At 38.3% G+C, this 20126-nt stretch overlaps 1 protein-coding gene across 2 annotated transcripts in view; it reads left to right on the top strand.

Annotated features, from left to right (window-relative positions):
- The window catches only part of RBM20 (RNA binding motif protein 20), a 154617-nt gene that overhangs the window by 88033 nt on the left and 46458 nt on the right, over nucleotides 1-20126 (top strand). For both annotated transcript variants that reach the window (XM_075215709.1, XM_075215708.1), the window contains exon 2: nucleotides 14559-15486. In XM_075215709.1, coding sequence (XP_075071810.1) covers nucleotides 14559-15486 — 928 coding nt within the window. The remainder of the gene's footprint in view (nucleotides 1-14558; nucleotides 15487-20126) is intronic.

The following is a 20126-nucleotide window of genomic DNA, read 5'->3' as shown; positions in this document are numbered from 1 at the left end:
CTAGATATAGTCTATGAATGTAGAGATCATGTAACCTGACACTTATACTGCCTGCTATGTGCAGACATAAGGAGCAGATACACACTGAGTTCCTGGGGCTGATACTCACAGGTACACAAAGTACCAGTCAGCCGCCATTGCCTTAAAGCATATTTGAGTTGAGGGTTTTCCTGATGCTGATGTCTAGTGATTGTATAAAGATAAATGCAGTTTTTGGGTCAATGTAACAGTTACATTGTGACTGTTGCCACTGAGAGTTTCTTCTTTAATGTTTCCTGTACTGAGCTGCTAATGATCTCAGCTGCAGGAAATCTCTTAAGGATTATTTATTAGATTAGCAAAAAAAAAAAGAAGGAAGGAAAGAGAGCTGCATTTGTTGTGCAGGACTAGGAATTGTAATATGTTAAAACATAACTTTTATTTATGAAGTCTTTTACTGTCAGTATAGCAAGTGTGTAGGATATAATGTATAATGTGTGCAGGATATAATGTATAATTAAAAAACAGTGTGCCTGCAGTCTCTTTATTACATAATTGTTTAAATTGTTTCACCAGTACCTACTCTAATAAACTATGCTTGTTATATAGATCACAGTTTGAGAAGTCTTGTATTATTTTTCTCAGATCTTATTTATTAACAGAGAAGCGAAAGTTCAGGGAATTATTGCTGATGTGATCCCCTTTGGCTAAAAAGTTACCCGGTAGTGTCTTATTACTCACCCCTTTAACTAGTCATTTAATGTGAAGATGAATCTAAATTTGTATTCAGTAGTCCCTGAAAACTGATAATTCCAGTGAAAACTACCAGTCTGGTTCCCCATAATAACATGGCTGTTCAGTAATATCCTGTTCCCCTCCCCTATAGATAATGAGGTTTATTGATGGCTGAGCAGACAGCACCGTAAAACATCTATACACTCCTCTGATTCAGTTATTTTAGAATATATATGGTGCAGAAACATTGATATATTTAATATACAATTGATTATGAATACATCCTCTTAGGGGTATTGTCATCAGTCCTTGAAATCTTTATGTCAATTATATTACAACAATGTCAGAGAATATAGCTTTCATTTCTGTAATTTCTTTGAATACCAATTGACAGATTTCCTGCACATTTACCATATTTATTTTTATTAATTTACTGATCATCTGACTGTAAAAAAAAGCAGATTTGAAATAATTTATAAAGTTATGTTTTAACATAATATGATTCCTAGTAGTGCACCAAACAAATGTTAATTCTCGTTGTCTTTTCTTTTTCTGATACATTGAATATGTGTTACAATGGGAGCACCTCCGGAATGTAAAGCAGAAATTCTGTTTCTATAAGTAGTTACAAAATGGAGTAATCTGGGAATTAATAGGATGCAAGAATTATATTAATGATTTACTGGAGCAGTTAAATCTTCTCATGTACAGCAAGCTGACCATGGGTTATTCATTAGGCCAGTTACCCACTGGCATTATGAAAACTCCAGGGACACTGCAATCTTGTTTGTCATGCAGCGTGTAGCCAGAACTTACACCTGAGGTGAGGGGCGGTCATTGGGGCAGCTTTAAACAGAGGCCGCCATGCAGCCACCATTCCCGACTGTAGATGCAAGTGGAAGAGGGTTGCTTAGCCGTTTGCATGAAAATATCAGTTGGTTATAAAGGACAGACCTGTCTAGCGGGTTAAATTGGGAGCTTGTCCACCATTATAGAAATATCATATCAGTATATGTCCCTAAATACTCTATTTAATTATTGAAGTTTTCAAAGGAGGTAACTTGAGTAACCACGAGCATATATTAAATATGCCAGTTCTGATTTATTATATTTTTAAAAAAAATAGCAAGTTTGTATATTCTACTATAGTGTAGATAGTATGATTCGCTTTTTAAAGCTTTGTAACTAGAATGTAATAACTATAAGCATTATAGTTACTACATTCTAACCCCAGTTTTACTGTACAGTACTGAGATATTCTTATTTTAAGCTGGGGTTCTGCTTGTTGGTCTCATCTATTCCAGTATTTGCAGGTGGGCAACAATATGTAGTATCTCAGTGTTTGAAATTAACCCATCATGTCCTTGCAGTCTAATACAGGAAGTTTCTTGGCGCCAAGCCTGGATAGGTCACATATCTGTCTTAAGATAAAGTATCTTTGGCAGAGATCCCAGCAAATACAAATGTTGTGAACGAGACCCCCTTCCCAGGGCACAGCAAGACTCCGTGTATCAGGAGTAACTGCACAGATAGAGGTGAGTCCCAGCTAGCGTGTCTGAGAAGGTGCAATGCAGCCGTGTCATTGAGACCGGCCCTCCCTCATATCTAGTTACATGGCTCTAAATAGGCACATACTGTTCCATGACCTGTTTACATAGAGCATGCTGGATGGCTGAATAATGGCTGAGAATACATGTATTCCCTGTTGAACTGATATCAGCATACTTTAATATTCATGCCAGTCATATATGTAAGGTTTCCAATAATGTTGGTTGCTAATAAACATCACTAAAACATCTCACTTCCTGCTAAGAACCCACTGACATCCTTTGGTGGGTTTCACCGCTGTGTTTTTGATCATTATATTGTAGTTTTTGTCTATGTTATTGTAGGAGGTAAAGCAGATTTTTGGTACAGGTCTCAACTGCTATATTGTTTATTCTACTTCAACCTTCTATTAAAGGGTAATATTACATAGACATAAGAGTCTTTTACCAAAGACAAGAAAAGCAAGTGATACATGTATCTTGTCTATAGGTAGTCGAGAATCAGACCCCTCCTTATGTCACATGACTAATTCTTTATAAGGTGATAAAGCACACATGACATGGACAATCATATGTCTATATACTAGTGGTACAGCTACTGAATAAACTTATATACGATAACTACTTTTTATATGTTTTAATTTTTGATGACAAGTTATTGATAATAATTCAAATGTGCAGAGAGATGTATAGGATAACATGTATGTGTATATTGTATTAACATGATTTTAGTATTCACCTCTAGAGCCAGACCTGAAAGCACACTTATGTCTGCCTATGTTAGTCCCAATACCAGAGAACAGTCACATTGGTGCAAAATCATGAAGCAGTGCAGATAAAAGTCTAAGATCCATCATCATCATTATCATCAGCTATTTATATAGCGCCACTAATACCACAGCGCTGAGAACACATTCACATCAGTCCCTGCCCAATTGGACGGACACACACACACACACACACACACACACGGGTCAATTTGATAGCAGCCAATTAACTTTACCAGTATGTTTTTGGAGTAATGAAATAGAACAATGTACAGACTCCCATCATTACATCTAATTCATCTAGTTGCATTTTCGCGTTGCCGATTTGTTCACAAATTACATTTCGCTTCCACTGGAATGACATTCAACATCATCATCATCATCACCATTTATTTATATAGCGCCACTGATTCCGCAGCGCTGTACAGAGAACTCACTCACATCAGTCCCTGCCCCACTGGAGCTCACAGTCTATATTCCCTAATATAGACACACACTCACACACAGACAGTTCAAAACAACTGTTTGTGTCTTTCTGCCTGGTTGGAAATATACAGTCTGTGAGATTGTCACAAGAGGTGTCGTAGAAAATTTGTGAGCTGTAAAATGGCGAACAACTTGTGGGAAATTTACGAGCTGTTACTAAACAAGTGAAGAAAAAGAAATTGTATCCCATGGAAATTACCAGAGAGAACTGGATAGACAGCTGTGTTTGAGCTACAGTCAAAGTCATTATTGAGTTAAGTTTGAAAGTACAGGACATTCAGTTTGTACAGCGTAGAGAATGCACGTGCTGTGCTGATTATTCATAATGATCAAATCTCATATTCTGTATTTCCTTACACTGCACTGTAATGCCATATGCTCTAGTTATGTCTATGACTACAGTGATCATAGCAGGCATGGATTAATCTTTATTTCATCCCTTGTCCACTTCGGTTCTTGTCCCCCCATTGTGCAGAGCTTGATGGACCAGATCTCCAGCCTCAGCATTAACCATCTGTATTTCTCACTACAACCTTAGATGTCAAACTAATTTCTAGACATATTCCGGGTTTACAGGTTTATTCATGAAAATATTCCTATTTTACAATACTGACCAACTACAAAGTCCACGTTATGTTATACTATTTATTGAAAACATTTCTCACTCTCAGTTCTTATTCCTGGACATAGAAAGGTAATATTTATTAAAGATAAAGTACATGATGGGAATTATAGTACACCAACAATAACCTAGACAGTGCCTTGTGTAATGTGCTTAGGTGACAGGTGCTGCTAACTGTCCCTGGATATTGTTTCTAGATCTTGGCAGCTGTGACTGGTGCTGAGACACTGACATCTGGGCAATGTAAATAAGAAATACTATTTACAATGTGCACTGATATTTAGGTGACAAGGTAAATAGGCTAGAAATGAATGATGCAATAAGTGTGGATGTAATGAAACTGGACCTGCTATTAGTTCTTGTACAGATGTCCTCTCGTCATGCCTTTCACCAGAAATGAGTGCACAGTCACAGTATGGTTAGAGCATAGTTAGAGTATGGTTAGATTATTGTTAGATCATGGTTAGAGTATGGTTAGATCATGTTTAGAGTAAGTTAGATTATGGTTACAGCATGGTTAGAGTGTGGTCAGGGTATGGTGGGGTATAGTCAGAGCATGGTTAGAGCATGGTTAGAGCTTGGTTAGAGTTTGGTTAGAGCATGGTTAGAGTTTGGTTAGAGCATGGTTAGAGCATGGTTAGAGCATGGTTAGAGCTTGGTTAGAGTTTGGTTAGAGTTTGGTTAGAGTTTGGTTAGAGCATGGTTAGAGTGTGGTCAGGGTATGGTGGGGTATAGTCAGAGCATGGTTAGAGCATGGTTAGAGCTTGGTTAGAGCATGGTTAGAGCTTGGTTAGAGTTTGGTTAGAGCATGGTTAGAGTTTGGTTAGAGCATGGTTAGAGCATGGTTAGAGTTTGGTTAGAGTTTGGTTAGAGTTTGGTTAGAGTTTGGTTAGAGCATGGTTAGAGCTTGGTTAGAGTTTGGTTAGAGCATGGTTAGAGCTTGGTTAGAGTTTGGTTAAAGCATGGTTAGAGCATGGTTAGAGCATGGTTAGAGCTTGGTTAGAGTTTGGTTAGAGTTTGGTTAGAGCATGGTTAGAGCATGGTTAGAGTGTGGTTAGAGCATGGTTAGAGCATGGTTAGAGCTTGGTTAGAGTTTGGTTAGAGTATGGTTAGAGCATGGTTAGAGCATGGTTAGAGTTTGGTTAGAGCATGGTTAGAGCATGGTTAGAGTTTGGTTAGAGTATGGTTAGAGTTTGGTTAGAGTATGGTTAGAGTATAACTAGAGATTAGTTACAGCATGTTTAGTATAAACTCATCTGAATGATGCAAGGATCAGTTTCAGGGATTTTAGCCCCAGCATTATAAAAGCCTCATTCAGACACCCACTATGCCTCTCCATCAACCCCTGAGTAATTGTGTGTTGCAATTCCTCGTACTATATATCACTTCAAAAACATTGGTGTCCTTGACTTTTATCAGACTAACAGCAGCTCCTGCTTCTAGTACAAGACTAGAGTGGAGAAATGTATTTTGTTACAGAACTAAGTATAATTAAGTTAGCTGGTGGTGTCAGGTTTTCCAACTTATTTTCTATTGCATGTATAGAATCAGAAACCTTTCATCAGTGCAAAGTTGTGCATCTTATTTGAAAAAGTTTAATTTGCAGTTGCAACCAATGTGCATAACATTTCCAGTGAGCTTCCCCTGCTTTCCCACTCATTAAAGCGCTCCCTCATTATAGTGTTATAGTTGTAGTGTTTGTAGTATTAATTACCTTTTGTCAGTCATTTACCTGTTGTGAGCAGACTACACCTTCCAATTAAAAACCCAGCATTTTGGTCTGTAAAAAAAGCTTTGTGTCAGCATCAAAGTAAACATCTTAAAATCTTCCCAATCTCCACCTCTTGTAGCCTCTGTAATTATCTTGTGTGATTAGACAAAACTTGTGTCTGTGCTTTGTGCAGCAGCTTGTCAGTTTTGCATCTAGATTGTTAGCCCATCATGTAAAGCAATAGTGTACGCATCCGAAAAAATGCTCCATCACGACACACAGACCACAGCACTAAAGCAGGAGCAAAACAGGAAAAAATAGGAAAAATTGTATGGTATTGCTCCTTAGTAAATCACCCAATATCAGGCTTTTGTAACGCTGGACAAACTAATTCCCTCTTTCACTGGGGCCTGTTAGTGCGGTTGGAAAATGATCACAAACACAGCTGTCATCTTCCTAATGGATTTGCAGACATAAATCTGAATGATGGCTGGATCATTATATCATACTGACTTGGGGCCATGCGAGCACTCATGCCCTTAATAACACTATTGTCTTTTCTCTTCAACTGTGTGACTAACGATATTGTACTTTGTCCTATCCGATTGTGTCTGTAATAACTGTATCCACACATGATGAGATCTGCCCATTTAGCATGATACACTTTGCGAACATAGAGATGGCCAAATTGCTTTCACCTGAACTCGAAGCATTCGTCATATTGGATCACTGATCTGGTTGGATCTGTTCAATTTAGCCCTCCACTTGTGTAGCCAAATCACTCATGGATCGTTTCAGATTGTAATGGAATTGGATTGTAACCCATGCAAACTGCTGGCAAATCATGGTGTGATTACCTGGCCATTTATCATATTTTTGACCACATTGACCATTTTGAAATGTGTCAACAATTGACAATCTACTGGATTGGATTTGATTTAGTACAGGTTAAGTGATGACCCCAGTTACCACATGTTGGTCGACCCAGAATTGTGAACCATATACTTTGTGATCTGCCTGATGCCAGACCAGTGCAATTTGGCCATCTATATGTGTGAGCATATTGCCCACTGTTCCCAATCATTCGGCAGTCAGGATAAAAGTTACTGTAATTAATATCTGTATAAACAGTCTGCTTTAATCTCATTTCTTCAGTGATCATTGGGAATAAGACTCCCCCAACTGCTGATTATTATCCATATTAGAAGTTACCTAAGATTTCTAGGGCCTATATAGAAGTATTTATTAAGGTCCTTGTCCTACAGTCTTGTCAGAGGACCCCTTAGTGACTTTATTATCCATATAATTTACAGTATCCTATATATATATAAAACATACATACTAAGTTTAGTTACTGCTTTCACATTTAGTCTAAATTAATTGTTGCTAGACTTGCAAATATTACAAGTAATCCTGCTAGTTAAGTGGTGTCTTTTGCCTCGGTGGTATTGCTGGGTGTTTTTGTGTAAATTCTCTATAGGGATTGTGTTAGTTTCTCTTTTTTGTTTGTATTTAGAAAACTGTTATGTGTTTGGAGGCATTTAAAAATAGAAAAACACAACATGGAAAGAAGTGAATGCTGCTGCAGCTACTTTGCTGGCTGTGAATTTAACACATCCAATTATAACGAGAGAAGCGAGCATGCCTGGGAATCATTCTTCATGGGTTGGAAGGCCTGGGATCTGGGGCTGTCAGTAGCTCGAGCAGGAGGACGGCGAACACATGGCATACACATCAAGTGATATTGTGTGTGTGTAACATTAACAATCCCGTAGGACATGTGACGTCCCCTCTGGTCCTTGTCTGCCAGTTCATTAAATGTTGTGCGGTTTAATGGGAAGAAGGATTGTAAATACTGGGAGATGGTACAGCTGGCACAATATGTGCCCTCTCTGCGGAGAAGAGTGTAAATCGTACAATAGGAAGGAATTTCACACCATACTCTTGGGGAGTTACATCTCGTTACACTAAGGTAGGACTGTCTAATATTTTGGCATTGCTTACTTGCTGAAGTCAATCGTTCCCTTCTTTTATCACTCTGCTAAATATTTTTGGTTTAACAAGGCGATCCCTACCTGACCTTACATGCCTCATAAATGCTGGTGGAAAGCCTTAAAAGTTGGACTGAGGCTACATATGGGTACCAAGGTCACTAAGGACGGGAGAAAAATAACTTATGTGTGTTAGAAGAATCCTTGGCCCCTTCCCTTTACTGTATAGTAAAGTGAGTTTTAACGGAAAATGCCGTCTGCACCTGGGAATGGAGAAGACAGGGGATTCGCTCCCTAGAAACAAGGGGTTAACTCATGCATAAGTTTGTGGCAAGTAAATCTGTGTTGATATACAGTATGTAACTTTCAATGTCATTCTATAGTGTGCATTTATAAAGAAATGTACAAATATGTTCTGTGCTCCATGTAAATTCTCCCATGTTTTAGTAGAAATACATGTTTAAAAATATTATACATATGACAGTGTCTGCAAATGCTTTTGTGCAGTTTCCTAAAAACTTGAAGTGTTCCTCCCACAAATTAATTAAATTAAATTTAGTTCAGTAAGTTGTTTGCATTTTGAAGGCTCAGAGGTTCCCTTTGTTTTGTCAGTACTGGATTTTATAAACTTCCTAGTGAGTTTATTAATGTAGTTTCTGCTAAGTTTTTGTGTTCTTTACAAGAGGACAAAACAACTGCTTTACAGACCTATGTGGTACCTACGATTATACAGGAAATACCAAGCCATATCCAGGGGCAGGTGCCATAGGGGCTACCTTGGGCTGGGTCACTGGGCCACCTGCATCTTTTTCCTTTAAAATGTCCCTAATAGGCTGCTGACTCGAGTCTTGCCCCCTGGGCTAAAATTTGCCAACCCTCCCCTAGACATATCATAATAGTGATTATGTATGAACCCTGAATGCTTCTTCTTAACATCAATGTTTGCTTCATTTCATAACTAGTTACTTATTTGGACTTTTGCCTTAAGACATAAAGATAATGTGATTACAGTATATATTGTATTGTATATGTGTTTAATACATGAATAGTGAATTGGTGCATTTATTCATACTTAGCACCTTGGTTAGTTAATTTGTGGTACAGATAAGCGGTAGATATTTAGAAAATAATAAAGAATGCACAAGGAAACATTGATGTCTTCAATAATATTTATATTTCTGCCACGTTTCCCAGTGTTCTGTAAATGCTTCACCATCATATTACTAGAGATCATTTCACGTCCATATTTTCCAATTCACGGAAACACTCAAATGCTGATATAAAAGAGTCTGCAAATCATGGACCAATTCCATTTTAAAGCCAAACTCTAATTTACATTTTTTACTTAATAAGTGGGTGCTTGATAAGAACATATTTTCATTATGTTTAGGTCCAGGAAGTAATAATCCTCTGAGCTGCACAGAATTTTGCAGGGAAATCAGGATTCATATATAAGGATTATCCAAACACCAGTCTCATTCTTAAGATTTGACCTGACTGGAACCCAGTGTTCAGGGAACCCTTAAATTAATAGTGTATACAAGAGAAAGTCAAAAATGTTTGTTTTTGTCAAACATAACAAATAGCAACAAGAAAATAACCAGTCTGTCCTTTTCATGTTATTCTGATGCATTGTTCTACTAATGTTCACAGCATGTTAAAACAATAGTTGTAATTTTGGCACTAGAAGCTAAAATATGAGTTTTTTATATATATTTAAGTATAAGTCTGTATATATATTTAATATATATATAAATATATTTAATATATATATTATATTTAAATATAAGTCTGAAATATTAATTGCAGCATTTACAGATATACTTCAACAAGATTAATGCTCCTTGTATTGATTGGCATTCAACTTAACGCCTAGAAGCCCATTAAATGAACTGTGCACACTCTGAGACGAGGGTTTGCTTTGTGCCAGATTATCGTTGCCTGCTACGTTCAACAGTGTAAATGCTTGGTAAAACACAATGTAGTCCTATATCACTCATTAGGTACACTATTCTGCAGCAAGGCTTTGGGATGGGTTAAACAATACTCTGTTAAAGCAAGGACAAAGTACAATGTTTTGTCTAACCTTTTAACTAGCATTGTTTGTCATTGTTTAGTGTGTACAAGTCCAAACTTATCAAGGGTGCATTGTAAATATGTTTCATTATATGTTCTATAACTACAAGACTGCACTTGATATATAATTTTTTTTTTATTACTTCGCTTTATGCTGTGTCTTAATCTTAGCTTTGAAAATGGGAGAACATTGAAGAGGACATTGTTAACCTGACTATGATTATGTAATTTAGTGCAGTTTTTGTTTTTTACCCTTACTTTCCAATTGTAATACTCCCTTGTGAATTTATTAGTTCATGTTAAAGAAATAAATTTCAGCAGAAGAAAAACAAGGAGATATAGTCAGTTTTGCATATTTAAGTGAAATTTTACATCTACGGATTTCCCTAAATTTTTCCTATATACAGTGAACGTGTTTTGGAAATAATCTTCTGTGAGATCACTCATATAAGAGTTTTTAAGAAAGCTGCAAAATGACACTTCACCTATTGCTAAGACTGTCTTCATGTTCAGGTCTGTCTGTATGAGAGAGGGGTATTAAAGCTGTTTGTCTCAGTTTCTTAAAAGATATTAAAAAACACACTCTGCACAAGCAACTACGATGAAAGGAATTTTGACTTACAATATTGTAGTTGTAAAAAATTATATAAAACCATGACATTTTCAGAAGTGCATGTATATGCTTCTTTATCATATGGTTGCACATTTACCTACTTTATACATTGTAATTCAAAAGAATTCACATTTTCCCTAGTGAACCTTCACTGTGGGAGAGGATGCGTGTGCTAGCTGTTTTTAGAAAGTTGCTACTGCTGTATATGGGGATCTTTCAGGTTTGGCGCTGATAAACCAGTCTTATGCCCAGATAGGCTGTGAATCTACAGCATGGATAATTGCAGAAATGCAGAGAAGACATGATCTGCACTTTACAAAGTAGGCCCATGTGTTACAGACCATTTAAGTATGTACCAGTAGGGAAGGGGGGTTGTAACCATAACTATAGCGTAGCATATTTTAAATAACCTCAATAACTCAGCTAGAAGAAGGGTATACAGGACATATACCAACGTAGAGAAAACCCTTATTTTAAAGTAAACTTAGCAAGCTGCCTGAATTACGTCATTTTGTGCAGAAAATGTGGATGTGCTTACTTCATTCTCTTATAATCATTATTCAGTGGTCCATATTATATGAAGTCACCACGTTTTATTTCCAGAATACAAATTTTGCACTGTTCTACTCTGTGAAATTGTGCATGCTTTATAAACAGCAATATTAGTACACAATTTGTGTAGTGGTAAACTTTCCCTTCATGTAGATTAAATGCTTAAAATAAGGTAAATTCCTAACTGTGCTTGGGCTTAAAAAGGAGGGTCAACAAGAAACAAAAGAGGATAATTGGGGTGTAAAACAACAGTTTGTTAATCTAATTTGCAAGATTTACAACCATGTAAATGGTTAATGGTTTGGCAATAAGGAGACAGTGCTGAGGAAGTTCTGGGTGTATATGTACTAAACTGCAGGTTTGAAAAAGTGGAGATGTTGCCTATAGCAATCAATCAGATTCTAGCTGTCACTTTGTAGAATGTACTAAATAAATAACAGCCCGAATTTGATTGGTTGCTATAGGCAACATCTCCACTTTTTCAAACCCACAGTTTAGTAAATATACCCCCTGATCTCTTTGCACAGTTATGATTAACAGCAGTCATAGAACTACGGGTTCCATAATGCATTGTGCATATTTTACAAGCAGCTGCAATGTCCTGTACCATGAGTACAAAACAGGGGTTCTATCCATCTACCACGCTAATCCATTGAACAAGTGAACAAATACTGAACCCTCTGACATTGGAGGCAGCCGTTATGTGAGCAGAACCAATTCTCATGAGAATTCAGCTCAGTTCAGTAGGAACTAGTGGTGACATGGCTGAGGCATAAGGCATTTTGTGCCTCAAGTCATAGTGATGTTACTAGTTCCCATTGAATTAATATGCTTAGTATTGGTGCAGGTCACAAATCGCTGTGTATATATTTGATCCAGTGTTTGGGGTGAGGTGGCCTTCATTAGAATTACCTCTCAGCCACAACAAGGGAACACATTTATATACTTATGTGCATGAGAGTCGCCTAGAGCACCGGGTAGGCAGCCTTTGCATTTTTATTGTATGTATTGATGTCATATGATTGTAACTCTATGACCCATCATCATTCTCTGTAAAACTGTTTACACAGATACGGATTAATACGTTTAATGCACTGCATTGCTGTCATTGTTCTGCTCATTTACTGGGTGACTGCGATCGATCTTTAAACCAGATTAAAGCCTTGGTGTCAGCACGTTGATAGAGGTCTCACAGTCGCTTTGTTCACATATGTCGGGTACCTCTCTGTCTGTGTAAAATGGTCTTTGTAGCTCTTAAAGAAAAGTATGACTCGGCTCCTCTTAGTTGTCTGTAATAAGTGCTCAGATAGCATTTCAGAAAGCCACTGTGTGCTAGTGCTTGCCTGCTCTCCGTTAACGTAAAGCGCAGGTGCGGCTTATTTTTCTAATTTAAACGTCTCATCACGTCCGTAGACGGCATTGCTCAATTAATCCCGTGGTCTTGATACTTTAGCACCATGGAATCCTAAACAAACTGTTCACACCCCTTTAAAGCACTAAGTTAAAAACAACTTGTGCACCCAAGCAGTGCCAGTGAAAATAGAAACACAGGAGCTACTGGTGTTGGATATAGAAAAAGTCATCCTGTCTACATTTAGATGTTTAATTTGTGTGTGTGAAAGGTCTGGAGCATGGGAACAATCTTGATAATATAGTAGTTGGCTTTTGGCAGGCAGACTGATAGTGACACTTTCTAAGTGACCCAACTGCCATTATAATGAGGCAACAGCCAGTTATGCCTTGGTCAGTCGATTGTAATAAAATAAATAGCTAAGTACTGAGGAATGTTACTTGACTTGTTTAATGCTCTTTATATTATAATTGTTATTTTGTTTTTGCTATTGTTACTTCTGCAAAACAGTACAAGCAACAGTACACACTCCACTCTCACAATAAAATGAGTAAGATGGCCTTAAATAAAGTATCATTAGTGATAATCCATTACAATACTAGCATCCATATGTGCACAGGATAGATAACAGATAACTAGGTACACATATTTCTGAGATGTGGCTATAATCATATCAGTGTGTTTAACCTGATTGCTTTAAATGACAGTTTTAAACTGGACTAAGGGAACTTGGTTGCTGATTGCTTATTACCAATTACTATCACATTTGTGCACTGTTTCATTTCCTAAGAAAATAATCCTAAATTTCTGATTGGTCGTTACCTGTTTCATTTGTACCATGTTGTTAAATAGACTGTGCCATCAAATTTATGAGCGTGAAAGTGCTAGTTATTATTTTATCTACTATCCACTGTTTACTATAGAAGATGATCTGGTAGAAATGAGTGAAATTACGTTTAATTTAATAAGCCAGTCATGTTGAAAGGAAAATTATATCACAAATGTGGTTTATTGTTTTAAACATTGACAACCATAGATGCCTAGGTTTCAGTAAAAATATTTTCATAATATAAAAAATATAAAATATATTCATATGCCTGTAAAAAAATAAATAAGATAAACGCAACATTTATAAGGGTTTCAACAAGAACACCTAATGTAGAGAAGTAAGTACAAGTTTGCATATTGAAAAAATACAGCAAATAAGAGATCTGCACTCTAAGATTTTAGAAAACACTAAAGAATGTAACAAATGTATAACCACTAAAACGTAATTTAAAAAAATATTTTTTCAATATTTCTAACAATTTCTAATTAAGTTTTCTGACTTTTTTTTCAAAATTACATTTTTATATTACTACTATTATTTTGTATTCTTTCTCTGTAAGAGTCTGTATATTTATCTTATTCTTTGCTGATTTACTGCTTTGCCCTGAAAACATATTTAGGGTTATTTACTAACAAAGTGCAGTAACTCATTTAAACTCATTGAAACTCAGCATTAATCAGCCACAGCCTTTCATGAAAATAGAGGTTAAGTTAGACAGTATAAGTGACTATACTAATCTCAATGTACGATTACCACCTCTGTACGTGGCAGTTTCTATGTTGTGTCTGGCTACAGGCATTGCGTGTACACAGTGTACATCAGTGGTTCCCAAACTGTGTGCCTAGGCTCCCTGGGGTGCCTTGGAGATCTCACAAGGGTGCCTCAGCCAGGGCTAGTGGTAAGCAAGGCGGGGGATTAATTGGTAATTATTTTGACTTAGGGGTGCCTTCAAAAAATTATGGAGACCCTAAGGGTGCCTTGAACAGAAAAAGTTTGGGATCCACTGGTGTACACAATCAGGTAGGGGATACTCTGTATAAATCTGTTAGTAGATCATACACAGTACAAATCGGTAAGTAAAGCAATACAAGATAAACAGAAGTGTAATCTGTGCTTATTATCATGTTTAATTAAAAGGAGCGCTTCCTACTTCTCCATATTATTCTATAGAACATAACCCTGGCTTGTTGCATCAAATACCATTAAGATAATTTTGTGCGTTCTTAATTGTATTTATCCTTTAACATAAATATTTGCAATGTGTAACCATAGTTTTTATTTCATTTAATTTTGTTGCAGTGCATCCCAATTTCTGGAGAAGAATCTTTTTTCTGTCAACAGCCAATTAGGCAGTGGAACCACAAACCCTCTTCTGCCATCCCCTGCCAGTCTCCAGCTCGCTCAGCTGCAGGCTCAGCTCACCCTACAAAGGCTAAAATTGGCACAAAGTGCAGTCACCAGTAACACAGCTGCTGCTACTGTACTGAACCAAGTACTCTCCAAGGTGGCTATGTCCCAGCCACTGTTTAATCCCCTGAGAAATGCTGCCATGATGGGTGCCCATGGACCAGCTGGAATGCCTTCCCTTGGTCCTGCCATACACAATGCCAGATTTCCTCCCACTGGTTTACGATTCTCTGCCCAACACCCAACCATGCCACCAAAACACTCCCAGAATCCGAGCCAGAACTCTATGCAGCCTTTCGGGAAAGCTATGGGTGGAAACAAGACAGACGGTTTCCACGTGGGGTCTCAATCATTCGCTTCCGAGACAGAGCAGACTTCATATCACAGCTTCACTTGCGGACCGGAAGAAACATCGGATGGTCGTTACCCTCATAAACATAATAACCCATCTGGATTTAAAAATCAGTATTTTGATACCCATGGGCCGCAGCACACCATGAGCCATAAAGGAGATGTCAGTCAGGTGGTACATAACAGGGCATCCAACAATCAGTGGGAGCCTTCTCACATGTGGCAATCACCCAGTCAGCAATATGAGCCCAGAAATGAACTGTACAACCCAGAAGAGCCAACTCCTGACACCAAATTCAGCCCTTCAAGTTCTCCAGTTTTCAGTAGACACAATAATGGCAAAATCACAAACTGCGTATCGTCTCTGAAAAACCTGAAGCCACATGAACTGAATGATTTTCATGGAATACCCCCTCTGCATCTGCCACACACCTGCACGGTGTGCGACAAAAAGGTCTTTAACTTAAAGGTAAGTGACTGTAGGGGATGATCTATATAAATGGACTTATTTGGGAATTTACATGCTTATTATTGCTATTAATCTCATAAAATGACCATATTTATCATCATCATCATCAACATTTACTTATATAGCGCCAGCAAATTCCGTAGCGCTTTACAATTGGGAACAAACATTAATAAGACAATACTGAGTAATACATACAGACAGAGAGGTAAGAGAACCCTGCTCGAAAGCTTACAATCTATAGGACAATGGGAGTTAGAAACACAAGGGCACGTGCTACATCATATTGCACAATGGACCAGCCAGACTGCAAAGGTAAAAGTACTGAGTGGGCTGTGTGTGTTGCAATGTTGGTCAGAAGGTTGTTGTCCTGCGTTAGCAGGGTAGAGGATGGTAACAGGATAATCTAGGGAAATTAAGATGATGGTTGAGGAATATCATAACCTTGTCTGAAGAGGTGGGTTTTCAGTGAACGTTTGAAGGTATATTTAAGGTCAGTGGACTGCAGTACCAATGAATTGTGATAGCTTCAGCCGATACTATAATTCTGCTGATATACAGACTGGGTTGTATGAGGAAATGCATCATTTTGTATTAAACAAGCATTTATCAAACCTCAAGGTTTAAAGGATGTTCCGAGACTTTTCCTGTGTAAGAAAGAATATGTTGGAAATTCACTAGCTCAGTCGATTAGATTAATTCACTTGTGCATGGCTTTATTACTATACATTACATATGTTTTTATAAATTCAAAAATATTTTGCTGCACTGTCCAATAAAAGATCCTGTAATACAGGCGGATAAAGGAGTCCTCGTAAAATAGCTTGTTTGTGGGTACTGGAGAGAATGACGAACACTTCATCAAGACCCTATCGTTCCATACTCTGGACCGTTATCCAAAATGTCGACTCCCTTTATTAGCAAGACCAGTTAATATGTGGAACAGTTTACATTATAAACACACATGTAGATCATTTCTTACATTTATATCCAGACACATTTATTCGCACAAGGTATTTAACATAATCCTGCATACTTTCAGTTGTACATATAGGTAAACGCTTAAATCTACAATTTCTCACCAACAACAACTTCCAAGGAAGAGGTAACTGTTCCTTCAGGTCGTAATAAAAACACTTTCATCTTACATTTCCCAGCTAACCTGTAAATAACTACCAGCCCTCTTCACTGTAAGCAAAGGTCCTGGCAGGAACAAGATGTGATTTGTAGGTTCCCCCATAAAGAAATACTGGCTGTTCCCCCTGATGGAGGGCCTGTCCATAACATGTGGCTTGGTTTGATGATGTGATATTTTCCCCTGTATCAGCTGACAATACCATACATGGCTGGTGGCTGGGAAGCATGTTCTTAATGCTGTCATGCTTCTCTTACACGGAACCTGGCTGTCAGCAATACATCTTGTGTCCTATTTACATTCTAATACAAGAATTTTGAGTCTGTTTTTTTAGCAAAAAGCCAAATGCTCCAGCATCTTCACATGAGAATTGATAATAATTCTGCATATGTCAGTGCAAGAGTTAAGCATTGCTTATGAGTTTCTAGTGTAGTGTGTGCCTCACTGACTCGCTGCACTTGTGATATAGCGTGCACAGCTCTACGCATGGATAATCCTTCAACACTCGGCCAGAAAGATGTCAGACTTAAAAGTATCGTTGATATAATCCAGAGGCGTTGACATTCGGGAGCAACTGCTTATATGAAGCAGCCAATGTCAGTCTGACCCTGGTCTAACCCAAACTTGGCGCATCTTATGCGTGCCTCATTAGTCCTCATGTAATCAGAATGCCTCTCTGGGATCACAAGGGTCCATGTCATTTTATAAACTTGGCTCCCTTCCCACAAATTCCAGTAAATGGCTAATAGGTAGCTCAGGGAAATTGACTGTGTTGGCTGCCAGCAGGTGAGCACTGAGAATGGGTGTACACTTTTATTTATTTATTTGCAGTGTCGATGAGCATTGCATTCTATTATGTAGATATCCGTTCATTCCAGTATCAACATAGCACAACAAACCACTTTTGGTTGTATCATTATATAAAATCCAACAAACAAAAACAAACTTTTTAATAAGCTTGTCTTGTGAAATAAAAACTATAGCACTAGTTTCCCAGTTTATGTTCCTGCAAAGAAATTATATTGCTACATAAACAGATTGAACTGTAAAAATGGGAAATGACTTTTATGTGTGTAAAGGAATCCAAAAATCTCATTAGATTTGTTGCAGCTTAACCCAGCTCAGCGTAAGGGGAACATTAAGTCTGGTTAGCAATGTGTCAAGAGGTTGCACCAACTAACTGTGGTTTGTGGTGTGAAAGCCTTGTATTAAGTCAGGCACATTCAGTGAATATAGCATTGCACTCCGGAGCTTGGGGTGAGCACAACTTATCCGGTCACTATAACTGAAATAATAAGTGACATTTCTTTTTAGGAAAGAGTGTAAATCAGTGATTGGCAACAAGTGGCCCTAGGGCTGAATGTGGTCTTTCGAGCCTTCACTTGTGACTCCAGCTCCTTCCGGCTTTATTGTCAGAATTGTTTGCTATAACTTGCAACACTTATTACAGATGGGTGTAACTTTTTAATTAAATGTATTACTGATATTAGGGGTAATGTGCAGCCATTTTACAGGTTAGAGTGTTGCCCATGTGGGCTCTGAAGTGTATCAGGGATAAATTGTCATCTGACTTCCTATTACTGACCTGGATTACTGCTGACCTACTGTCTGATTGCTGATTGACCACTCATTACTAACCTGGCCTGTGCCTGACCACCCATATCTGCTCAATTCTCCGACCTTCAGCCCTTGGTATCTGTCTATCTTGGTTTACTTCCAACTTCAGGGCCAGATTAAGAGCTGCTTGGGCCCAAGTCAACATACTGGTCTGGGCCCCCTTCCTCCTCCATTTGCAAAAAAAACCCATAAATATAAGTTAGCTTAATCTGGGGTCTTCATTGCCCACTGGGCCCTAGGTGGGAGACGAAGTTGACTAATGGATTATAGGGCTATGTCAACTTCTTCTGTGTGTGATCCTACTGCCTCCTGGCCTGTATATTGTCAGCTGCTGGCTAGTGGAATTAGCGTAGAGGCCACCACTGTTTCACAGTGAATCTCATTTCCTCCTGGGGAAGACACTCATTACACTGTGCCTCAAGTGATCCAGCTCGAGCAAGGTGGGTGAACTAATTGCTCAGGCCACAGACCCTGCTGAAGTTCCCCCTATGTACTTTGGCTATTTTAAACATTTCGGAACAACTGTAAAAAGAGGAAGCAAATAAAGAGTAATTTATCCAATTCTTGTTGGGTCTGTTCTCAGGATTTGTTTCAAGCCTTGATTGCTACAAGCTCTACAGTTTTGAAATAGCTATATTCAAGGATAAGTTGGCAGGCCTAGATGCATGTCACTCCTAGCAACAATATTGAAATTTATTTTAAGGAACACTCAGGAAAGAACCAAAAATTACACTCTCCTTGTTTAATTCAAACTCAATTTCACAATTTTGAAGAGTAACATAGCTACAGACTGTCCATCCTTTGGTCTGTGTATGTACTGTGGCATGGAAGGCCAAATTGTCAGCATGTTTCCCCAGTAACCAGGGAAAACCTGTACATTCCTTGCTAAGTAATGTCAGGAGCTCGCCAATCATCCAGTTCTCATCTAAAATTGCAGAGAGAGCTCCGTTTAGTTAGATCTGTCCTATACAGCAGCCGCGGCGCTGTCTAAGAAGCGTCCGTGGCGGTGCTGTATACACTACAGCACCGCCACGGACGCTTCTTTGACAGCGCCGCGGCTGCTGTATAGGACAGTGGCCACTTAGTTAGCACAGGGGGGGTTTCTAGAGACTCAGAAACCCCCCCTGTGTGCGCCACTGCATTACAACTATTGTTGGGATTGGGACTGTGAGGAGTGACTGCTAGGCAATGAGCGCGCAGGGCCAAGAGAGAGAGAAGGCGTCCGTCCTTTCAGCGAAGGAGATAAGCAGCCTGACAGTGCCCTCTTTCTTAAAGATATGTCTATCGTCTGCCAAATCTTCTATCAGAGGAAAGTTTCTCTTGAACTTGAAAAAAGAAGTAGGGCATGAACCTACTCTGCTTTGTCCCACGGTCTTTCCTCAAGACCATTGCCCTTCCAGTCAACTACTTACTGTAGTTTTCCTTTGAAATTTCAGGAGTTTTGAGGGGTATATATACTAAACTGCGGGTTTGAAAAAGTGGAGATGTTGCCTATAGCAACCCATCAGATACTAGTTATTTATTTAGTACATTCTACAAAATGACAGCTAGAATCTGATTGGTTGCTATAGGCAACAACTGGGTGTTGACAGGAGAAGGATTGGAAGGTTCTCTAAAGAATTTATTCAGAACTAAAAGTTTAAACAGAGAAGTGTGGAATACATTGTGGATCTTGAGTGAAGACGGTAACTGTAGTTTGAAGGTCACAGGATTGATAACTTGTATGATGCAAAATGGTCCAATAAAACGAGGTGCCAACTTCATGGAAGGAACTCGAAGTCTCATATTTTTTGTGGACAACCGTACTCTGTCACCTATTTGGAATAGAGGAAAACTAAGGCAATATGAGGTGACTACCAAAGATAATAAAAAATGGGACCTGTGGACTCAT

The sequence above is a fragment of the Mixophyes fleayi genome, chromosome 6 (assembly GCF_038048845.1).
Source record: "Mixophyes fleayi isolate aMixFle1 chromosome 6, aMixFle1.hap1, whole genome shotgun sequence".
NCBI lineage: Eukaryota > Metazoa > Chordata > Amphibia > Anura > Limnodynastidae > Mixophyes > Mixophyes fleayi.
Note: the sequence above shows the minus strand (reverse complement) of the source record. Positions and strands in the feature narration are given on the sequence as shown.